Source organism: Lolium perenne, chromosome 5 (genome assembly GCF_019359855.2).
Source record: "Lolium perenne isolate Kyuss_39 chromosome 5, Kyuss_2.0, whole genome shotgun sequence".
NCBI lineage: Eukaryota > Viridiplantae > Streptophyta > Magnoliopsida > Poales > Poaceae > Lolium > Lolium perenne.
In genome coordinates, this window is record NC_067248.2 from 160,113,307 (window position 1) to 160,130,449 (window position 17,143).

The 17,143-nt window shown below is 45.6% G+C and overlaps 2 protein-coding genes across 2 annotated transcripts; both read right to left on the bottom strand.

The window, feature by feature from the left end:
- Positions 1 to 530: 530 nt before the first annotated feature.
- LOC127300380 (thiohydroximate-O-sulfate sulfur/sulfate-lyase (nitrile-forming) NSP1) lies at positions 531 to 2,509 on the bottom strand. Its single transcript, XM_051330488.2, has 2 exons — positions 2,316 to 2,509; positions 531 to 1,641 (listed from the first exon to the last, which is right to left on the bottom strand). The coding sequence occupies exons 1-2, from the start codon at positions 2,337 to 2,339 to the stop codon at positions 691 to 693; spliced, it is 975 nt and encodes a 324-aa protein (XP_051186448.1). The 5' UTR covers positions 2,340 to 2,509; the 3' UTR covers positions 531 to 690.
- A 13,283-nt stretch (positions 2,510 to 15,792) lies between these two features.
- LOC127304890 (F-box protein At5g07610) lies at positions 15,793 to 16,923 on the bottom strand. The gene has a single exon (XM_051335451.2). It carries the CDS (start codon positions 16,921 to 16,923, stop codon positions 15,793 to 15,795), a length of 1,131 nt encoding a protein of 376 aa, XP_051191411.1.
- Between the last annotated feature and the right edge of the window lie 220 nt (positions 16,924 to 17,143).

The window sequence follows — 17,143 nt, forward strand, 5'->3', positions numbered from 1 at the left end:
AATAGACTACAAGATGCATATGCAGATTTTGTATTCCCTGTTTTGATGGTTGATTCATGTCGTAACTTTCACCCATGATTTTTTGTATTGACAACGAGATATTTTTTGAGCTATACAATAAAAAGCTGTGTGTATCATTTGAATGTAGAGGCAGGGTTTACCTCATTTCGAATAAATGGTAGGTAAGACCGCTTTATCTTTGACCCGATACGTAATTTAAATATGACAATAAAACACCGTGTACATTGAGTTACTTTTTATTTTATCTTTAATATGTAGCGAGTAAGATTGCGCAAAGAGATCATCTCTTAATTAAGAGAAGACAAACTATTTTTTTAATTTTTTTTGCTCCACCTAATCGTTTAATTTACATGGCACTGCTAAGATATTTAACATTGTACATGCCCTAATCTCACTAACAAATCATATACTTGGAAATTAGCTTTTTTAGATTAAATTAGCCTTAAGATTTTTTTTTTTTGAGGAATATATATTTCTATATATGCCTTAAGATATTAGTCGGACAACTATTTAAAGCACCAAATTCATCATCATTTTTATTCCTCATTTACATACACAACATAAACACAAGATGCAAGAACATAAGGTTAACCAACCCCACAAGTTCCTCACAGAACCTGCAATCGCACAGAGCTGCGGGCACGGCCTAGCGTGTGCTGGCTCAAGGTCTCAAGCTAGAAGTGGAGTGAAGAGGAACATGTCGTCGAGCCGGTCGTTGGTCGGCGAGTTGCCGCCGTAGACAAGCATCCCTTTCCGGCCGTCCAGCGCCCCCGCCGAGAACGCGCACCACCCGCGAGGACCGGGGTGGTGATCGGAGGCGTCATCCAGCTTGGCCCACGAGCCGGTCTCGGTGTCCAGCACGAAGGCCTCGGCGGAGAACTTGCCGGCGCCGAGGTGGCCAAGGTCGCTGGGGTCCACCTCGCCGCCGAACACCACCACGTACTTCCCGACGCCAGCCGCGCAGAGCACGCTCCGCGGGGCGGGCCTGTCGCCGGTGGTCTCGACCTTGGCCCACTCGCCGGTCGCCGGGTCGTAGGAGTGCACGTCGTCGAGCTCCGCGTCCCCGGAGAACCCGTGCACCACCCACACCTTCCCGCCCGCGAACGCCAGCCCGGGCCCGCCGCGGGGAGGGCACGCCGGCCCCGGCGACGGCAGCTCCTCCCAGCGCCCGGCGGCGGCGTCGTAGGCCCAGAGGTCGTTCAGCCTGCCGGCGTTGCCGCACCCGCCGAACACGTACACGCGGCTGCCCTCGCCGTCGGCCACCATGGAGTGGTAGCTCCGGTGCGGCGGGCCGGTGTCGCCCGAGGAGAGCAGGGTCCAGGTGCTGGTGGCCGTGTCGAAGGAGTAGAGCTCGTTCAGCTCCTTGTGGTCCCTGTCGCGGCCGCCGAACACGAAGACGGTGCCGCCGACGGCGGCCATGGTGACGCCGACGCGCGGCGGGGGCACCTCGCCGGTGGCGTCGAGCGCGGACCAGGACTGCGCCTTGAGGTCGAAGGCGTACATGGTGCTGTCCACGGGCACGCGCGGGGTGAACTCGCCGCCGAAGGAGTAGGCTGTGCCGCCGACCAGGGTGATGGCGTGGGAGCTTCTTGCTCCCGGCCCGGATCCCTTCTGCTCCAGCTGCGTGTGATTAATCAGGAGAGTGGAGTTAAGCAATCGTGGAGATTAACTGAAGCAAAAGTAACAACTTTATTTCAAGTTCATAGTCTGAAACCAATCCATCACCCCAAAATTACTTGTCAGGCACTAGGACTAACAACACCATGCAAATGAGATTGCAGCAAAGAATCCGAAAAACCTACACTCTGAGCCAAATTACAGAGATCCTCATCATACAGTGCCTAATTTTTGTTCTAGTACACACCTGGCTACCTGAGATATTCTGAAATTTCCTGATCTCATATGTGTTAATCTGATTCTACACAGCTGGGAGCTGAAACCTCTCAAAAGTCAAAGACGCTCTTCGCTGTCTACATAACTCGGAACCTTTATCCAAAAGAATTCCTCAGAATCAAAATAATCGGTTGTCGGGAAAGAGATCCATGCCTAGAAATTTGAGAAGATATGTACTACCAAAACACCCAAAACTAGAACAAGCTCATGGGACATGACGATTTCTCTCCTCAACCAAAACACCCAAAACTAGAACAAGCTCTTATCCCGACTACAAAGGTCGTATCGACACAACAAGAGAGGAACACAAAATACAGCCAGCTGCATATGCAGAGAGGGAGAAGATAACTGATGAAGTAAGAAACACGTAAATTAATTAAGCTGGGAAGAACAGAACCCACCATGACCCAGGTACTAGCAGCCATTGCTCTGCTCGAGCTGCAGCGCCTGCTTCCTCTGCTCGGATGTGCCTTTGTTGATTCAGTTTGGAGCGACAGTGCAGTGGTGGAGGGGAAGTGATGATTGGGGTTCCCAAATTATAAGCAGGCCGAGAAGCATGACTCGTGCGGTGCCATCGCTCTCTGAACCAATCTAACCACTCCACTAAGCCCTCCTGAAAAGATACAACTAAAGACACTGTACATGTTTGGCGTCTGACATTTGGCATTTTGTTTGATAGGATCTGCTCGGGGTACTAGGAATTATTCTTGTCACCATCTTAGAAATTCTAGTTACACGAAAGGATGTTTTAGAATTATTTAAATTTCGGGAGAATAAGATCTTACCTTCCTTTGTATGCCTTCAAGGGTAACTTTTTTTCCTTTTTCAAAGTAGAGAACTTAGCTTCGGCCTATACATCAAAATGATGCACACAACTTTTATTAATTGCATAGTTTTCATATTTAAGATTTTAATAATTTATGGATCACACAAAGTCTCGACAAAAATAAACTAGCGAAACAAAGCATATGAAATGCCTCTCTATGCATCTTGTATTCTAATGGGTTGCCGCTAAACAGCCTGGTTGAAGATAGCCCGTACGACCGCGTTCAACCGAGTGCATTCAGAATCCATATGCTCCCGCTGATTAGCAGGTAGAAGGTAGGACCACATGTGAATCCAATACGCAGCTCGATGAATAACCTACAGAAAAGTTGGAACCTTGATCTTGTTAAAAACTACTTGTTACGACAATTTCATATTGCCCAAGTTAAAGCATAAACCCCAATACAAATTCTAGCCTTAACTTTCTTAGCAATGCTATTTAGCCAATTACTAAACATATTAGTAATATATTGACAGGCACTAGCCAGTTCAACCAAAAGACCGATCTGATGGAAGGAGGTTAGTCACTATATTTATATTTAACACTCCCCCTCACGTCTAGGCTATTTTTAGTCCTTAGCGTGGGTTCGGTGCATAGGCCGCATAATCTTTTTTTTTGTTTTTTCATACTGCGCGAGCAGGGTCTTGAACTCAAGACCTCTTGGCTCTGATACCATGTGGAATTGTGTGGAACGATGCGTGCCCTTTCGGGCCATCGGTTGCGTGTTATATAGGTAGGGAAAAGCCCCCTACGTAGCAGTACAGAGGAGGTACGTGTACGGTCGGAGTACTACTCCGTACACCGTACACGTACAGAGAGCATACACTAACAGAATGCTTCATCCCAATACTTAAGAGGCATAGAGGCATTAGCAAGCAATGCAAGATCAACCTTAACTATGTGGCGATGTTTTCTTTCAGCAGAGCCATTTTGTTGGTGGGCATGAGGGCATGACACATGATGAGTAATTCCAACCTTTTGAAAAAAGGAGTTTAGTTTCTCATACTTACCCCCCAATCAGTTTGCATAGTAACAATTTTACGATCAAACTTGCGTTCAACATACTGCTGGTAATTAAGAAAAGCTTGATAAACATCAGAACGTTTCTTGAGTAAATAAGTCCATGTGAACTTGCTATAATCATCAATGAAGCTTACATAGTATGCATGTTTTCCAATAGAAAGAGGAGCAGGCCCCCATTGACGAGGGAATACCTCGGCAATGCCTACGTATTGTAGACTAGGGTTTCGGGAGAGCGACGATGGAGATTCCGGGATCGAGATTAGGCACACGACGTACCCAGCTTCGGGTCCCCTCGGTGGAGGATCCCACGTGCTGCTAGCAATCCAGTATATGATCATAGATGTGTTTACAGGGTGCCGCCGTAGGCGGAGCTATGTTGTCTCTATTCTGTCTATCTGTTGTCCTCTCTCCTTATTTCGGGTGTCCTGGCTGGCTTTATATATGCAACCAGCCTAGGGTTTTACAAGAGTCCTAGTCGACTACTTCTTCGGGTTGTCTCCATATTGGGCCGAGCCGAACCAGGTATAGTAATAATGGGTACCCGAAGGGTATGCCCATGTCAGTAGCCCCCGAGTTTATAGGGAAGTCGAAGACTTGCGTATAAACTCCAAGCATAACCATCTCCGAAGTCGAAGAAAAACAAGGCGAGGTCCAAGCCGAAGATCATGCGTAGATGATGTCGATGATTCTTGAAATTATTTTTCCTGTCGGGTGCGCGCCAGCGCTCCTGATAGGAGTAGCCCCCGAGTCTATGGACAAGTGCTTGCGCTTGAGCATAGACTCAAGTTGTACTACTCGATGAAGAACTTTTACTATATTTCTGGAGAATTCGATGAAATCTATGTACTCCCGATGGGAGTAGGCTCCACTCGAGTCGTAGAATCGAGTTGAGTCTACAAACATTGATTTGTTGTAGATCTTGTCGAAGTTATTTTTCTATCGGGTGCGCGACCAGCGCTCCCGATGGGAGTAGCTTGAGGCTACAGCCAAGTGCTTGCGCTTGGTTGTAGGCTCAACATTTTATGCCGCTATATTGTCATTCTTTCTCGAACTTCTTCATATTGATTGGGTGCGCGAACAGCGCTCCCGATGGGAGTAGCCCCCGAGGCTATGAACAAATGCTTGTGTTTGATCATAGGCTCCATAGTCTGTATTGTCATAGTCGATCTCTTTTTCCAAAGTAGCCCCCGAGCATTTGGGCAAAAACTTGTGTTTGATCATAGGCTCCCGCAATTCTATATTGTCATACTTGAATTTTTCTTTTTCTCAAAGTAGCTCCCGAGCATTTGGGCAAAAACTTGTGTCTCGTCGGGAGGGTAAACAACTCTCTTGATAAGAGTAGCCCCCGAGCCTATGGGTAGGTGCTTGCACTTGGACATAGGCTCAAGTTGTACTACTCGATAAAGAACTTGGCGCAGGCCATATTTGTCGGGTCCAAGCCATTGCTATTTTTATTTGTTATCCATATCTATATTGTACAGGGATATTGGTAGTTGGGGCTGGTTCATCTGACGGATCAGGTACCAGTTAACTGCTCTAGTGGCAATCCGCAAAAACCTACTTCAAGATCACGTCCCTGGACATGATCCCGGGATACTGGTGTAAACATCGACAGGTGCCGCTTAAGGTCTTACCATTCTGTCGAGTCCCAGTCATGTTTATCGGGTACCTAACGCGTCCGTTAGGATTTTTCTTCGTATCTGTTGATACGGATAAAAATGTGAGCGCGATCTTCGGCGATGCCACGCCCGTGAACGGATCTGGGGTCTTACCTTCGCAAATTTGCGGCATTCAGAAACTGATCGCAACTTTGGCGTTCTGAGAATATATTGTCGAGTGCCTTGTTCGGCTGATGCAATGACCCATTTTGCGGGTTCTTCTATATTTTTCTCTCGGGCTTTATGAGACAGCCGAATATATTGGTTCTTCTATATTGTCGTCAGGCACATCGCCGATACTCTCGCTCAGAACAAATGACGAGTCAATGGACCCGAAGATTTGTCCGTCCTCTTTTTTTTTCCTCTCTCTTTTTTTTTTTTTTTTTTTTTTTTTTTTTTTTGTGTTTCTCCTTGATGAAAATTTTGTCGAGTTCTTCTCTCAGGAAAATTTCTTCGGGTCCTCCTTTAGGACAATTCTTCGGGTTCTCCCTGAGGACAATTCTTCGGGTCCTCCTTCAGGAAAATTTCTTCGGGTCCTATTTGAGGACAATTCTTCGGGTTCTCCCTGAGGACAATTCTTCGGGTCCTCCCTCAGGAAAATTTCTTCGGCACCTCCTTGAAGATAATTTTTCGGCACCTCCTTGAGGATAATTCTTCGGCACCTCCTTGGGACCTCCTTGAGGATAATTTTTCGGACCCTCTTTGAAGATAATTTTTCGGGTCCTGTTCTTTCTTGAAGACAATTTCGTCGAGTTCTCTCTTTGGACAATTTCGTCGGGTTCTCTTTTGTAGAAAATTTCGTCGTCTTTCTCCTGCATAAATAAACAAACTTTTTCTATCTTTCCCTTGACTCTCTTTTTCGCATGCGGTGTCAGATGCTCAGATTCGATGATATGTAAAGTGAATACACGCCGCGCAGCCCCCGAGTATCGGGTGCGACGAAAGTAAATGATAATCAACTTTGTACAAAATAAAAGAACACTTAGCTTTTTTGACATGACGAAGTCGATGCATGATGAAGTCTTCGAGTGTAGATAAGAAATCTAGCCAAAGTAGAAATCACCAAATAGAGATAATAGATGCCGCCAAATTGTTGATGAAGAAATAGCCGAGCCCCCGAGCACTCCTGGGGTGACGTTATGATTTGTTACTTAGATGCTGTGTCGCAGTTGCGACCCAAGGCGAAGTCATGGTTGAGCCCCCGAGTGTTAGCCATGATGTCGAAAGAAGTTAGTCGGAGTCACAAAGTCACATAAATTAAAGCCATTCAGTATGAAGCCATTGTCATAATATAAGTCCATGAAGATGAAGCCAAGGTATTTGAGATGAAACCATATTGGAGATTACGCCATGAAATATGAATCTGCCGATATTATAAAGGATGAATCCATTGAACCGAAGAATCCAGTAATAACCATGGAAGGTGAATCCATTGATGTCATAGAAGATGAATCCTTTGATCCGAAGAAAATAAATCCAATAATAGCCGTGAATATTGATATTGATATTATAGAAGATGAACCCATTGACCCGAAGAAAAGAATTCCAATAACAACCATAGACGATATATCCATTGACGCCTCGTATAGTATTGTATAAGAAGAAACCAATGATATCCCGAAGAAAATACATCCAGCATGCCGAAGAAGATAAATCCTCTGATCCGAAAAATAAATTCACTGACCCAAGATATGTAAGGTAATATTGTATTTTAGAGGAGACCAATTATTATAATAAGATGAATCCGACGAAGATAAGTCCAGTAATCCAAAGAAGATAAATCTACTGAGCCAAAGGAGATATTTTTACTAAGTCGAACCAAATAAGTCCACTAAGCCAAAGAATATGCATCCAGAGCCGAAGAACATTAATCCGCTGAGTCCGGGAAAGTTATATTTACTAAGCCCTCCACTGATCCTGAAGTACATCACATGAGTGATATATATCTTGCGAAAAAAAAAAATCCTGATAAATTTTACTTCACAATATCCGAATAATCAAGTATATTTTTATGGTAACAATGTAATGGTGCAGCTTTCGATTGTTCGAGTGCGACGAAAATAAACGATAATCAACTTTGAAAAGGAAATACTTAGCTCTATTATTGGATGCGACGAAGTCGGTGTAGAAGTAGGTCATCCGGCAGATGGAGTCGATGAAGTGGACACAGCCGATGAAGTGTGCCGTTGTTGTCAAAACGTCGAAATTTTCTGGATTTACGATGAAATTGCTGCTTGATATCGACGAAATTGACTCTATCGAAGATGAACTTGAAGGATGTTGGCGATGAACTCGACGGATTCTTCCACGCAGTCGCGATCTCGACATAGCTGATAACGATGACTTCTTTTTCTTGACTTCGATCTTGCCGATGATGTTGACGATAAATCTGATGGATCCCGCCCAGATGACAAAATCCAGTCGTCGCAAATCCCCACGGTCGGCGCCAATTGACGAGGGAATACCTCGGCAATGCCTACGTATTGTAGACTAGGGTTTCGGGAGAGCGACGATGGAGATTCCGGGATCGAGATTAGGCACACGACGTACCCAGCTTCGGGTCCCCTCGGTGGAGGATCCCACGTGCTGCTAGCAATCCAGTATATGATCATAGATGTGTTTACAGGGTGCCGCCGTAGGCGGAGCTATGTTGTCTCTATTCTGTCTATCTGTTGTCCTCTCTCCTTATTTCGGGTGTCCTGGCTGGCTTTATATATGCAACCAGCCTAGGGTTTTACAAGAGTCCTAGTCGACTACTTCTTCGGGTTGTCTCCATATTGGGCCGAGCCGAACCAGGTATAGTAATAATGGGTACCCGAAGGGTATGCCCATGTCACCCATACATCAGAAAAGACTTGCTCCAAAGGAACAGTGGACCTATTGGTGGAGATGGGGTATGGTAACTGATGACTCTTGGCTAGTTGACAAGAGTCACATACATAAGGTGTGCTGTCGGGGGTGTAATCTATTTTATTTCTCCTAAGAACTTGCTGAACAATAAACGACGATGGGTGGCCTAGACGACGATGCCATGTAGAGGATGATGGCTTTATTGTGAGGAAGGCATGCTTGGAGGACTCGGTGGTGATAGGCATCAGGGGATAGAGACCGCCATAGCATGGTCCTTTAAACAATATGCGTCGTGTTGCTTGGTCCTTGATGAGAAAAAAGAAAGGATGAAACTCAATGAACACATGATTATCAAGAGTAAAACGATAAACTGAGAGGAGATTTTTAGATGCACTATGAACATGTAGTATGGAATTTAGAGTGAAGGAATTATGAGGGGTGCGCAATAATGAATGACCAATATGACTAATATGCATACCTGTGCCTTCGGCAGTGCGCACACGATCTTCACCACGATACTGATCATGAGTAGTCAGCTTATTCAGTTCACCAGTAATGTGATCAGTAGCACCAGTGTCATAATACCAATTAGAGTCTACTCCATGTGCAGCAAAGTTTGCATCCTTCTTGCCACGGTCATCATCATATCGCCGCCAGCAATCACGAGCAGGATGCCCATGAATAGAGCAGATCTGACAAGTAGTATCAACATATGGAGTAGGTTGACGATCACGACGGCGATTATCACGACGATCATCACGCCGATATCCATCATCACGCTGGCGAGGGCGATCGTCATTGTAGCGCCGGCCTTGGTAGCCACCACCATCACGGCGGCCCCAGTCTTCACGCCGACCACGGTTGTCCCGGCGTTCCCAGTCATCACGGCGACCGCGGTCATCACGGCGGTCACGGTAGTCACCACGACCACGGTCGTCACCGCGGCCACGGTCATCATATGGCTGCTGGCGCGGGCGATCAGGAACCCGCTGTGGGGCAGCATTGCCACGCCGAGCAACATTGGCCGAGGAAGAAAAACCAACATCTCCAGGTTTGTGCATGCTATCATAGGCTTGAACTTGACTTAGTAACTCAGAAAAGGTAGTGCCAGGATTTGCATTAACAGCAGTACGCAAACTATTATAGTGACTACCGAGACCACGAAGTATGTACCAGACAAGATCACCTTCATCAAGTGGTTTTCCAACAGCAGCAAGCTCAGAGGCAATACACTTCATTTTGGCAAAGTATTTTTCAGCAGAGAGATCGTTCTTACGAGTGTCATTGAGGGCCGAGCGAAGTTGTTGAACTCGAGACTTGGACGACGAGGAGACATGGTCGTTGATGGCCGCCCATGCCTCGGCAGAAGACGCCATGCCGACGACGTGTACAAGCACATCGGGGGACAGGGCATTGAGGATCCACCGTAGGACCTGTTGGTCATGAGAGATCCATGCTGCATGCTCGGGATTGGGGATTGTGACTTTCTTGTGATCGATGTCTTCAGTCTCGATAAATTTCTCCGGCTCCTTCTCCGTGCCCTCGACGAGATCCAGAACATGCGCACCACGAAGAGCAGGGATGACGAGAGCCTTCCAAATCAGCGCATTATTGCGCGTCAGGAGCTGGGACGGGGGAGCACCAAGAGCAGCAGCAAGGGTTGTCACCGAGGAGGACGAGGACGACATGATCAGCGATGATGTGTAGACGCGGCGACGCTAGAAGCGGTGGCAGCGTGGGTTTTGTTGTGAGATCGAACGCGGCGGCGGCTAGGAGAGCGGCGGCGGCGGGGGTTTTGTTGTTGTTGTGATTTGGTTGATCTACGGCGGCGGCAAGAAGCGGCGGCGGCTAGGAGAGCGGCGGCGGCGTGGGTTTTGTTGTTGTTGTGATTTGGTTGATCTACGGCGGCGGCAAGAAGCGGCGGCGGCAGAGGCTTGTTTTTTTTTGTGGTTTTGGAAGGGCGGCGACAGGGAGCGGCGGCGGCAGGAGACGGCGGCGGCTGGCTGTGGCTGCGTCGGTGTCTAGGGTTTTCGACAGCTAGAGTCGGGAAGAGACCCGCTCTGATACCATGTGAAATTGTGTGGAACGATGCGTGCCCTTTCGGGCCATCGGTTGCGTGTTATATAGGTAGGAAAAAGCTCCCTACGTGGCAGTACAGAGGAGGTACGTGTACGGTCGGAGTACTACTCCGTACACCGTACACGTACAGAGAGCATACACTAACAGAGATATGTTAAAAATGAAATGAACAACTCTCCAAAGGGATCTTGCAAAAGGACAGGACATGATATTGAATGGATTCGTGAGCATCACAAAGAACACATTTAGTACTCCCTCCGTTCCAAAATGTAAGGCGTCTAAAGATCAGTCAAAAATCAACGTTTTTTAAAATTTGACCAAGTTTATACACAAAAATATAAATATTATTTACAGTACTGAATCAACATGAATAGATTCACCATAAAATATATTTTCTAAATATGTCCATTCGATATTGTAGATGTAAATATATTTTTCAAAATATTTGATCAAAGTTAGTAGATTTGACTTTTGACCAGTCCTTAGACGCCTTACATTTTGGAAAGGAGGGAGTACATCTTATCCATCGTCTTTTCAATAAATTATTCCTAGTGAGTAGAACTTTCTACGAAGGAACGGTATAAACATTCTTATCTTTAATGATACCTTAAGCTTTCATAGGTATTTACACACATATATATATTGTATAACCGCTCATAAAATCTGCATACATGGACTTCACTAAGAACGCCTTTGAAGGGCTAAGATTCCAAGCGAATTTGTCCGGTTCCGGCGTCAAAAACACCCCATCATACACTCAACTAGGTGCAGCCACGCTGCCCATATCTCATCATTAAATGTCCATCTAAACTCAATATTTAGTGGGTAGTTTGACAATACAGCACCAACCATAACATTTTACGTCTCACTATATTGCATAATGACGGATATTGAGTAGCCAAAGGGGTTGGTCCTAGCCAAATGTCCTCCCAGAAGCATGTGATAGCCCGGTTTCCCACTTTAAACAAACCACGATTGAAGAATTCTTGTTTCTTACCCATTAAACCCTTTCAAAAGGGTGGGTCGGTTAGTTTAACTTGCAGTTGAGGTAAAGTCTTTTGCTGAAGTATTTATTATGCAACATCTCTTGTCACAACCCTTCTTCATTAAGTAATTAAAAAACCATTTGCTCAGTAAACACTTATTTTTAGTTCTAAAGTATTTCAATTCCTAAACCTCTTTGGTCCCTGGGTCGACAAACAATATTTCACTTTGTTAAGTGGTACTTATTTTTGTGCTGGTCACTTTTACAAAAGAAGCTGGAGCTACAAGAATTCAATATTTTTCTTACCCCTTTAGCCATTTCAAAGAAGAAGGAACATTGGTAAGTTTGTAAGAACATAATTTCCTAGTACAAGATGATCTTCATATGAGAGCATCTTGCGTAAACAGCTAGCCAACTTTTTTCTCAAAATGATTCTCAACCGGTTTCGTTATTTGTTTAGGAGCTCCTATACTAAATGGGAATACCTAAGTATTTAAATGGGAGGGTTCCAGCCTCACATCAAAATAAGAATTTGTACTCCTTCTGTACATCTTTTTCTTTACTGAATCAAAATATCCGCTCTTATGAAAAATAATTTTGGAGATCGACGAGTTGTTCAAAGATGCAAAGAATCAATTTTATGTTGACAACTTTCTCTGAGTCTTGATCCATGGATAAAATGGTGTTATCAGCGTATTGAAGAATCAAAACACCACCTTCTACTAAATGAGGTATAAAACTCCCAACCTGACCATCTTCTTTGGCTCTAGCTATAGAAATAGCCAACATATCAGCTACAAGGTTAATAATAAAAGCGATAGCGGATCCCCTTGTCTCAAACCTTTCAAGGGCTCAAAATAGTGACCAATATCGTTATTCACTCTAATGTCAGGCGCAACTTTGTGACTCTCTTCTTATTCAATGAATTAAGGCGAGTCTTCGTTCAGAAAGAAGAAGATGAAAGAACACTCACGTGCATGAATATAGATGTCAGGCTTATTTTCTCCTTCCACAAGCAATTGATGTCTGCAAAAGAGAAGGCTGTAGAAGAATTTCTAACGACCGCAAGAAATTCACTTTTGAAATCTCATTTTATCATCGTACTAATTAGATGGTCATAGTTTAAAGAGGACGTAGCATGATGAGAATGCTGCATTACAACATTAGGACTTAGTCTAAGTCCTAATGTTGTAATGCAGCATTCTCTTCCACTGTCTTATAATCCCAAATAGAAGAGTAAATTATAAGGTCTGTCTTATTTATTGTCTTTTCTCTTCCACTGTATTTTTTTTCTCTGATGCATGTAAAATAATTAGTGCATGCAGTAATTAGTGAGATGAGTTATGATTTTTTTTTGGTGTTATCGAATTGCCCATAGGTTTTATCCCGAACAAAGGGAGTACTTTTCTTCAAACAATAATAATATTCAGCAATTTTCTTAATTAGGAAGAATAAAATTGTATAGTTCGTTAAATAAAAATTTGGACGATACACGCTCTCACGGGGTTTAGCCGTCGTGAAACATTGCAGCCACCGCAGGGAACCCTCCTCCATACAAACAAGGTCTTGACGCAAACAATTACAAGGCCATAGAATCATCGGCAACACCCATAGCTCGATCCCGATCTGTTCGCTTCAACTTCATCTCAAACAAGCACTAATAGTGATTTGGGAGTCGATCTTTGTAGTACTATTAAAAAGACAAGACATGGTAATGGCCGATGGAGAGTGATTTAGGGGAATAAAATAAGTGATAATTAAACTTATCATTTGGACACCCGTAATGGTGCTTAGTCAGAGCAGCTATCAGATTGCGCATGGTAAGATGATAACGATGTAGCCCATTGTTTTCTGTGTAACTAGGCAGGTAGTGTACATGGTTTCTGAGAGAGTGGAAATCGTTTCTTTCAGTGTCGGGTTGCAAGAAGTTGTTGGTCTCGTCTATGTTTTTTTCTTCTCGATTTTGTAGAAAAGAGAATTGCCATAGACAGCACCCTAACCGTCCTTTTGGAACTCATGTAAAAAAATTCAACAGTTTTTGCATTGTAAGAGAAACGCAGATACTGAAGGAAGATGGGAAAAATAAAGACTGAGGCCCCGCTTGGATGCCTGGAAATTATACAGCGGTGATCTAATCTACCGGCGCATCCCACTGTCACCGATGAAAATCCTGGAAAGAAATGGACCTTTCCTGATCCGTGGTATTTATGGGAGAAAACGGGGGGGGAAATCATGATCTATCCGTAAGTTAAACAGCCAACCAAATGGTGAAACTGAGCTAGCCCTAAAAATTTATGTGCTCGGTGAAACACCCGAGTTTTGGCTTAATTTACAATCCAAGCGAGGCCTTAAAGAGAAAGGGTTGTTGTTTCCCTCGGGAGCCTGAGTGACACAGGAGATTGCCTTCACCTTTATATATGTATGAAGCTGGCTTTTGGTACGCGTGAACCTGGCTTTGTAACCTGGGGAAGCAGAGCATGTATAGGTGTAGTCTTGACTATAGACTAGATGCTGCAAGCAGAGAGAAAGGTTGCAGGAAATGCTATTATTATCAACTAGGACAATGCCCGCGCGTTGCTGCGGAAGATTTTTTTTTTATTAATTTAGAAAAATTGAAATGCTCATTAGCAACATATATGTAGAACATTTTACAATTACATATTGTCATAAATCTTTATAATTCACAAAGTGTTCTCGGTCTTTATAACAGTTGACATGTTTTCTTTATAACATTTTACAATTATATATATTATCGTCGGTCTTTATAATTCAGATAGTGTCGTTAGTCTTTCACTCCAAGTAGCCAATTTTTGTTAGATAGACTGCTCTAGTCCCTTTCACTATTAAAGAACTCCCAGGAAAGAGAAGGTCGATCTCCTCATCCTCAACTGGCGGAAAGAGGCGAGACCCAGCGGAGCTCCTGATTTCGATTTCTTCCTCGTGCGCGCTGCCGCCGGGGCATTTCTTTGTCATGCGCGGCGCCGACGGGGCTAAATTCTCTCTGGCTCTCTCGGTTGCCCCTGTGCATCCCCAAATTATCTCTTGCCGGTGATTTCTTGGTATGGCATCTTGCCTGCTCCACCATCCCGGGCTCCATTGGAGGAGCCAACATCTTTCATCATATTTCTCAATTCGGCTAATTCCTTCCAGCCTTGATCCATCAGGCAAATTCCTTCCGGTTCCGACCCATCCATATAGGCAATTTTGTACTTGTCTCTGTCTTCCATCAGCTCATCTTATTGCTTGCTGGTGATTGAAATTTCGGAGCGTATATAAACAGGGGGAACTGGCTGGGGAGATCGATGTGGGACTATTAAAGTAGAGAATATCAATACACGTTTGTTCTTCGGCCGGAAACCACCCTAGGTACTCTTAAAGCCCATATCTGAAACGCAAATCGAAGCCCAAGAGCGCTCTCTAGTCTGCTGCCGCCGCATCGGGCGTGCCTGGGAGGACGAAAATCCATGCGAGCGGAGGCCGGGGAATAAAGGCGAACCAGTAATTATGCCTTTCAGGCCATGGGACGCGCCGAGCGTGCTCGTCAAGGAGGTACATGCGTACAGCCGCGCCGGCGGAGGACAGCGGGCCAGTGGCGGAAGATCTTGAATGCCCGTGCAGCATTGAAGGAAGGACACGGGCCTCGGATGCGGACATCGGTGGTCTACGGCGAGATGTTGGAGGCGCGAATCTGCGAGGCACCGCGGACAGGGTGCGGGTTCCGGGCAACGGCCGTTCCGTTCCTCTTGCCAGAAGAGGTTGGCGGCTCCGGTGGCCGGAGATCGAGAGGATGGCGGCGGTGGCCAACCGGTTCTGTCCGGGAGGAAGAGATCTTGTTCGATTTGGGAAGGGAATGAACCGGCGGCGGGCGGCGCGCGCCTGGGCAGAGGAGCGCAGAGGAGTTCCTCTCGGCGGGGCAGCCGACGGCGGGAGGCACGCAGGAGGAGCGCCGGTGGCGCGATACACGCGGCTTGTTTCACGCGCGGCAGAGCAGTTCTCTGCTCTCACTCTCGGCTAGAGGAGGAAAAAGAAAAAATGAACGAACGGGTATGGTGGCAATTTGACGTACTATGCGATTTTGTGGGAGGGCAAAACGGTCCAATAAAAAGTTGGACGAAAATTTTGGCAGAAACCTTAGCTCCTTTATTATTAGGTATAGATATAGATTTTACCGTCTTGGATTACTGTACGTAGGTAGAAGAAAATATTTGTAGCAGTTAAGTTTACAAGAGAATTGAAGGATGTAGAGCCCGTGGCACATCACCTAATTGAGATATCTTGGAATTAGTAAAACGTTATGATCGCCTAGTTATATGTTTGGGAAAACTATTAGTGCCAAGTTAACAGAGTAGTTGACCAAAATCATGAACCGGTGTACTGTAGTAAGCTTTATATAGGATTACGAAAGAGATGCCATCTGCCTACTGTTCACTACTCCATGTGGATCCTATCATTTACTTTTAGTTCCCATCTGCCAATGGCTCTGAGTACAATGGAACATATGGGAGAAAAGGAGTCTTGACCCGCTTAGGTTGACAATCCCGTTCAAGTTGACATATAGAACACATCTTTCTGCAATCCATGTCGTATGACATTAGAGTGTTCTCGTGCCCACAAACTACGAATATACAATTACGTTCGGGATGGAATGAGATGACAGTGCCTCTGTACCCTTCTCCAAACAATTCCAAGAGGCTGGCATTGTGCTTCAAGGTCCATTTTTCACTCTTATAGTCCTCAAGAACCCATACTGTTAGTTGAGACCGATCAACGCAAGCAGTACACAGCTGCCTCTGCGATAGAAAGATATCGTCGACAAAAACATCATCATTGTATGGTGGTATAGGAATAGTAACGAGCCCCCGGTCATTTCCTTCCACATCAATAGCTAATATAAAACCCTCAGAGGTAGCAACATGCAGGATCCCATTAAAAAAAACACTTCGTGAATCATAGAATACGGCAAACTCAAATCCGTCAAAGTTTTGATGCTTCCATCCTCCAGCTTTAGACGAGTATATGGCTAGCGCTTCAATGCGATTGAAGCAATCGTGTTGCTCCTCCTCGGCTATACCCCATCCCTCCTCATCTATGAACTCGAACACATGGAAGTGGGAGGAGACGGCCGGGTCGAACCCGATGCGCGCCTGTGCCTCACTGGACCACTCGGTGGCAGGAACATCAACCCATTTCTCAGTGGCGGGATTGCACACCACATAATCCGATGTGTTGCAGCATTGGCAGAGGAGGAGGCCATTGCAGTAGTCTAAGATGTCAAGGCTATCGTAGTTGGGCAGGAACGATAGTGAAGGGTGGACGAGAGGGTCACCTTTCCCAGAGACATTGGTGAAATATTGAGCTTCACTGGGGAACCGGTTCTTGTTGTAGCCTTTATGGAAGAAGCCGGCGAGGGGCTGAGGCAGCTTCTTGCGGTGGTCAGGGTGAGAGAAGAGGTCGCGCCAGCGCGTGGAGACGCACTTGCAGCAGCAGATTGACTTGTAGGGCACGCGCGAGAAGATGTCGGCGAGGATGTCGTCGGTGATCTTGTCCACCGGGCTATCCTTCGCGCCCTTCTTGAAGCCCGGCGCCATCGCCGTCCGTGGAGACGAGGAGGAGCGACCAATCTGCGCAGATTTGTAGGCGAAAAGATTAGAGATCCAATCCATCCACCCGGTGAGGGGAGCGTGAGAGAGGAGTAGATCTACCAGGTGCGTAGTGCGGAGGCGAGACCGTCGGCTCTCCAGCGAGCGAAGGTTTGGGTTTGGGGGTTCGCAGGAGCAAGATGCAGAAGAGATTGGTGAAGTGAAGACG

Excerpts from the sequence above, each read along its gene's own strand:
- LOC127304890 (XM_051335451.2), bottom strand. The coding sequence starts at position 16,923 with ATGGCGCCGGGCTTCAAGAAGGGCGCGAAGGATAGCCCGGTGGACAAG.
- LOC127300380 (XM_051330488.2), bottom strand. The coding sequence starts at position 2,339 with ATGGCTGCTAGTACCTGGGTCATG. Across the intron at positions 1,642-2,315 it reads CTGCTAGTACCTGGGTCATG|CTGGAGCAGAAGGGATCCGG; the intron begins GTGGGTTCTGTT and ends AATCACACGCAG.